General features: G+C 35.0%; 1 protein-coding gene across 1 annotated transcript; it reads right to left on the reverse strand.

Annotated features, from left to right (window-relative positions):
* Positions 1-945: 945 nt before the first annotated feature.
* LOC113640482 (putative C-type lectin domain family 20 member A) lies at positions 946-5,202 on the reverse strand. Its single transcript, XM_027142957.2, has 6 exons — positions 5,149-5,202; positions 4,116-4,172; positions 3,215-3,583; positions 1,803-2,135; positions 1,603-1,688; positions 946-1,409 (listed from the first exon to the last, which is right to left on the reverse strand). Exons 2-6 carry the CDS (start codon positions 4,150-4,152, stop codon positions 1,308-1,310), a joined length of 927 nt encoding a protein of 308 aa, XP_026998758.1. The 5' UTR covers positions 4,153-4,172; positions 5,149-5,202; the 3' UTR covers positions 946-1,307.
* Positions 5,203-7,267: the final 2,065 nt, after the last annotated feature.

The following is a 7,267-nucleotide window of genomic DNA, read 5'->3' on the forward strand; positions in this document are numbered from 1 at the left end:
TTATTTGTAATTTTACATTTTTGTGTAAAATTCAGCAGGAGGCAGAGCATGCCAATATGGAACAGACAGGTCATGGAGATGAAGAAGTGCAAATCAAAGGTGATGAAACTGGGCTGTACTTATACCACAAAAAGCAGATGAAATCTATTCATTCATCGTTCACAGCTTAGTGCCAATGTCTTGGCAAACCTTATTTAATTTGACAAATTGGATTATATATCTTAGACTCGATTTTAAATGTTTTGTGTAAACAACACAATTTAATTTTATTTTCAGATATTAATTAGCACATATATACATATGATTTCATATATAATAAACTATATGTTTATTATATATGAAATCATATGCATATATGTGCTACATTAATAAGATACATTAATAAGATACATAATATATGTATGCAAGTCTTTTCTGTGCAAAGATAAATAGAAAAAAAATTAACCTCTATTTATTTTAGTACTGTGACTTGACTTGCTTAGGGTGAACCCTTGACTTGCCTTGACTTGCTTGATTTATCTGAACTGTGACTTGAGACTTGACTCAAGACTTTAAAGGGTTAAGACTTTAGACTTGCTGGGACTTGACCATGTGTGACTTGTCCCCACCTCTGCCCTGCACATTATTCATTGATTCATTATTCTCACATAATATAGTCTATGATCTCTAATTCAAAATCAACAGAAAACCTAAATGAAAGTCTACATAATACAAGATTACATATTTTCGAAGTTTAATATGAAGTGAGTATAATACAAGATAGAAAATATTGTCGATATGATAGAATTTCATTGCATGTTTCTTTAGCATTTTATCTTAAAACATCAACATATAAACACACAAAGACAGCTCAGGTGATTGACTAGATTTGGCACAAAGCACATTGTAGATAGTTAAATGATGTTGTGGAACTTTCTTGAAAATAGCACACTGTTAGGCATAGGAAAGAGTAGAAAGTTTCACAATTTATTTCTGCTTCTGTACAAAAGGAACCAATGTTCCTTCTAAAACATGAGCGAGGAAGTGCATGCACATTCGTTACATTTAGTATTTTTAATCATGATTAAACACCAAACTGAAGAAAGGAAGACATTGTGAATCAATGGCTAGTACAATGCTTGATCATTGAATGACCAGGATAAACTTTCCAAGGTCTGTAAGATATATTTAAATATTCTACAATTTCATCTACGATTAACTTCTCAGTATGTTTTCAACCAACCTATAATGAGCATATCACTTACACTAACATAGATATTTTTAATTTGAGAAACAGAATAGGGTTAGAACCCTTTTTATCCTGAACTTTAATTATTTTTCTCCTTGAAAAACACATTTCCATCTGGTTGCTTTTTCCATTTCACTGTGATGTTCTCTGCCATCCCATGATCCTTTAGTTTCTGCTTGATCTGAAAAACAGGATTTTTATTACTCACTGATACATAGTGGAGACTCTATGTGAAATCTGTAAAAATGCAACAGAAACTGAAACCAACAGTCAGATTGTGATTACAGTACAGTGTGTCAGTGTCTGGTTCTGTCTGCAGTAATAAGAAGGAAAAAGTATGTTATAAGTGGAGTCTTTAGGAGGATGAGACTCACCTGCTCCAACATGGCCTCTTTTAGTGCAGGATCATTCACATCCTGACTTGACTGTACCTTCACTCTTATGATTCGTCTTTTGCTTGCTGGATATAGAAATGTATAGACACATACAAACACAAACAAGTTTAAATGTTTACTATTAGTTTAAATGTACAAATATTTATTTAAATATGAGACTCAATGAAACTTTAACTAACATGAGTAACAGAAGAAAGGCATTATGTCTGAGCACTGTGCATCAGCAGCCTGACCATTATTTATATAACCACAGTTTTCATTCTTCAGAGCATTATCAGGTTTTCCAGACATCCAGCTGCTGGTAGAGAAGCTGGTATTGTCTATCCACTTCCAGGTGTCTCTGGACAGACCGATCCAAACCAAGCCAGTGATCAGTCCTGCTATAATTGAGTTTTCTGTTGCATTTCTAGCACTGGCCAGATCAGTATAATGTGTTCTGCAGTAAGACTGAGCTGCAGACCATGTCAGACGATTAGAGATGTAAATGTACCTCTGATTGCCAGTTTTAATTCCTGAAAGAATAAAAACATTACCACTTGTTAATTATAAGTTGTAATAGGGTTGTCTTATGTTACTGTAATCAGGATAAACAACTTAACAACCCTCTAATGCAGGGGTCTCTAATCTTTTCCGAAAAAGGCCAGTTTGGGTACAGGGTTTCATTCTAATTAAGCAGAAGCCACACATTCATTTAATGGAAGCCCTTTCCAGATAAGGTTGGACACATTCGGTTTAATGCAATCACACAAAACATGTGAGAAACATGAGCTTGAACCTAGTTCTCAGAATTACTATTACAAATGCCCTAACACACTGATCCACCAGTAAGCATTAGGTGATGGTGGGTTCAAGAAAACCAGAAAGGCCTAAAACCAAATAAAGTGAGGAATGTGTTAAAGTGTGGGAGTCTTAAATTAAAAAAACCTTTAAAAAAAATGGTTAGCAAAAAAGTGTTACGCAGAAACTAGAGAGAGGATCTTTTCTTTATTCCCCACAAAGACCTCTATAACCCCAAATCCAGGAAAAATTCAGTTTAGCAGCTTCATCTACACAGAAGAGTTTTCACTCATTTGCATAAATATGTAGCATTTCCCTTAAGTCTTATAGGACTAGACTGTTTTATAAGGCATTTGACCAAAAACCCTTATGCAGACCAACATACATTTTATCTCATTTTTATTGGAACTGAGCTGTTGGGGGTTAAGGACTTGGGTCCAGCAGTAACAGCGTAGTCGACCTTGATGAGATTTAAATTCACAACCACCAATCAAGAGGCCAACATCGTAGCATCTAATCTATCATTTCCAGCTGTTACTGTCTACATCTCCCTCTGTCGGTGTGCATGGCTGTAATGCAACTCAAATATTTAAAGGATTACTTCGAAAAGTAAAACGTCTAGATGTAATTACACATAGAATGTATACAAGTTAAAAGATATCTTCAAAAGTATGAACACCAGTACACAATTTTCTGCATCAAATGGAAATGTCTTAAAAAAGTTATATTTAATGAGAACACTAACACCACACTTTCGACACTGTTTTTATTATGATATCCTTCTCTCCTGACAAAAAAAAATGCTGTTCCTTACCATCGAAGCACACAAAGGGGTATGCGGAACTACATGGTATATCAGACCATCCAGAACCGTACAACACAACACACGATTCACTACTCGCCCAGTTGTCAGGCTGTCCTGAATTCCACAGTTTCGCACTTCCCAGTGGCTCATTTCCCATGGACCAGCGCCAGCTGTTAATGGCATCGTACAGTCCAATCCAAGCACTGGAACTGAATTTTTGTCCCTGTAATTCATACTGAAATTGACTCATTTCATAACTGGTTTTGATGATAGCCAGATCAGTGTATTCAGTTCGACAGTAAGCCTGAGCATCACTCCATGTTTTCCCCTGCTGGATCAGAAAGTAAATAGGGACAGACAGGACGAGAGGGACGGCTCCTGTGGATGATAGATTTTAAGGTTTTATGCAATTGTTACAACTCCAGTCACACCTCCCCCAGAGGGAGTCATGAACAGATTCCTAAGTTTACTTCCTTTCCTTTGTTCACATTTTCTTTCTGTGTCTTGATCTGTCTGCTTTCTCTGTTTTGTGCTTGTGGATTCTGTGTTTTGGATTTGCCTAATTGATGGCTTTTCTGGTTATTTGGACTCCGCCTCTTTTCTTGTTCTGCCCTTATCTCCTGTTTTGTATTCTATGCTGATGTGTCTTTATAAATATCAGCGTATGGATTCTACTTCTTCTGAGTCCACTTCATGACAGCAATGCTAGATCAACATTAATTTTTTTTCAGTATGATATTTCCTCTCATCTTTCCTTAAGTGCAAATCATTAAATGCTAAATGCATTTCTGTGTATTTTACATATGTATACATGATATACAGAATATGTAACTAGTACTTTGTCTCCTATAAATATTATAATTACTTTTGGTAGAGGTGGACTGTATTCTTTGCTGTATTATTTGCTCACCTGTGAAACACAGGAGCATGAACAGACGCTGTTCCATCACTGATGTGTTGAAACTCACTAAGAGATAAGAAATGTGATCAAAACCATTGGCTTCAGCAAAACAGATAACTGCAAGTATCACATTACAATACATCACATCAAATCACATCACTGCAACTCCCATTGTCAAGGACAAAATAAGACTTCAGAGTGTTGTTTGCTCCGCTGAGAAGGGGATTGGCTGCAACATCTATGGAAGTAAGACAGTGTTTACATTTTTAACTTTGGCTTAAACCCATGAAGTATAATTTATGTGGGGTGCAAAATTTTATATTGTAGTGACTGTCATAATATCATAAGACATAATGAATACATATTATGTTTGCCAATTTATTACGGTGTTCTCTATGCAGAGACAAGATACTTATTTTTCCTATTAGGAATGATGTGGAGTCATCATAATGTAATACTTTATATACTTGTGATATTATTTAGATTTCTTTGCATGATTGAGTTTCTCATGGAGCTCACATGGCCATTTTTGGTGTTTAATGATTTTTCGAAATAATATTAACTCAGCTCTAGGTTATTTTTCATCTGTGCTACAACATTGCGGTTCTTGAAAGGCTTATGTAAATACAATAAGCAAAGATCATTTAATTAATAATCCAAATATAAATATGTTAAGATTCTGTATAAATACACATAAAATATTTAGATAAATGATGGAGACTCACACACTCATCACTGTAAAGCTTTTGTTTTTAACAATCATTTTTTTACAGTATTCAGTATACACTTATAGTATTGTATATTTATTAAATTTTTTTCATCACTACTGATGTTCTGGAATCTGTCCATGTTTTTCTAATAGTTAGATGTGGATCTGATTCTTATATTCTAGACTCTAATAATCGCCTGCTGGTATCAAGATCTCTGTACAGCTCTGCTCTAAGGAATACAATTATACTAAAAACATTCATTATTCCACATGTTAAGCTTTTTAACATGTTACGTTATTAATGCAGTATTTTAGTAAAGAACAGAAACATACCTGAAATATGAAGGAGGTAAACTCTCAATGTTGTAGGTTCTATAGTTCTCAGTGTCTTTCAGAGATGTTCTGCAGTATCTGACTAACGGAGTTACTATTTATCTTCTTTAGAAGATGATTAAATGCAAACCTCCTCCTCCTCCTCCATTTTGATAGTTTGCAAAACAGATTGGATGTAAATCTAAGACAGACAGGGCACAACTGGGGGAAAAAATACAAAAAAGACCAAAAATACAAGCCTTTTCTGTCATGTGATCACATATGGTGCTGCTTTTTGTAGAGCCCTGTATAGTTACCTTTGCTCTACCCTTGAATTAGTGCCTGGTGGACTGTACACTGTGACAATGAGCATGATAATGAATTATCTGGGTAAGTAGAATGGACTGCATTTAACAATTCTAAAATCCATCAGTGATGAACACTATTTTGAGACCACAACAACATTCCTTCACCATTTAGTCTGGGTGTAAATTTGAGTCTGTGGTGGAATCTGCTATTTTTTGGGTTGTCTGCTGGGGCAGCAGCATCTATGATGAAGACGGGAAGAGACTGGATAAAATGATGAAGAAGATCAGCTTTCACCTGGAATGCACCCTGGAACCAGTGTACATGGTAGAAGAAAGGAGGATGACAGCCAAGCTATCATGTATGATGGAAAATGACTTTAACACCATGCTTGAGACTCTGATGACCAGCTGGACAGCACTTATAGTGGCAGGCTGCTTAACCTAATGTGTGAGGGAGAACTACCGCAGTTCCTCCCTTCCTGCTGCTTCTTGGAGGGTGCTCCAAGTAGACCCCACCAAATATCTAAATACAAACATATTTAATAGGTCTAATATTAATCTTGAACTTTTCTATAATATTAATCTTTGTATAATATAAAACCTTTACTACTATATTTCTACTGTTCTGCTTTGCATGTTTTTCATAATCAATGGATAATTTTATGTTAAGTCTTTTTATGTCTCTTTTTATTTCAATCACCTTGTCTTAATATTATAGTTTTCTTTAAAGAATCATTATCTTATCTTAAACACACAGACTCCCACCTCCAGTCTTGCAATTGCTTAGATTGCTTAGTCTTGCAACCTGGCTAGCTGAATAATTGCAACTTGAATACTGTACTTTGGGACATGTTTTGATAAAAAATTAATACAGGGCAATTCCTGGGTTCTCACGGGAATATGCTGAAACCTTCTTATTTTATTGTTGTGCAATGTTCTTCAATTAAGACTTTAGTTAGTGTTAGTGCTAGTTGGTGTGACACCAGGCACATGTCACATTCTGACAAAATAGTTTTGCATAAGAAAAGCAGTTTCCTTGTGTAAAAGGCTTGGTATCCACGGTCATATATTAACATTAGATGCATTTTTTGATTTTTTAAGTCATTGAAAAACGTTTTAAGTCAATGGCTATCATCATCTGTTCAATTACTAGCATAATCAGGCATTGAGTGGGAAGGTGATTCCATTCACAATTTCAGCAATCTTGTAAAAAATTATACAAAGAAGGACTTCTTTAAAGACACGACATACAGGCAGATCCAGGAAGACCAAGAGCATACTCGGCAGTATAATGTTGAGTGTCATGACAAACAGGCAATAAACAGCAGTTAGGAATACCCTACACATCAATAAGAATTACCAGATACAACTAGAGGACAAGCTATTCAAAACAATATCAACAATTTGGGTACAGAGGGAGAGTATAGATGCCATTTTACATTTGGTGTTAAACTGAACTGCTTATTTGTTTCCTTCTAGCAAATCAACCTATGCAAACAACTCTGTGTGACCTAATTTGAATAAAACCTTGATTAAATCAAATCAGAGTCTGGGTGGGAGTGTTTAGCGGGGCAAATCAAATAAAATTTTATTTGTCACATACACATACATACAGGGTACGACAAGCAGTGAAATGCTTTTTTGCATCTGGCCGGTATATAAGCATAAAAAATGCAATGCAATTTAGGATTTAAAAAAAAATAAACCAAAACCGAAAGTAGATAGATAAATAAAAAAGTATAAACTATATAAAAACTATATAAAATATGAAAATATATGTGGAAAAACAATGTATATACATATACATAAATGTGTATGGTTTTTTAAAGATT

The sequence above is a fragment of the Tachysurus fulvidraco genome, chromosome 9 (genome assembly GCF_022655615.1).
Source record: "Tachysurus fulvidraco isolate hzauxx_2018 chromosome 9, HZAU_PFXX_2.0, whole genome shotgun sequence".
NCBI classification, from domain to species: domain Eukaryota; kingdom Metazoa; phylum Chordata; class Actinopteri; order Siluriformes; family Bagridae; genus Tachysurus; species Tachysurus fulvidraco.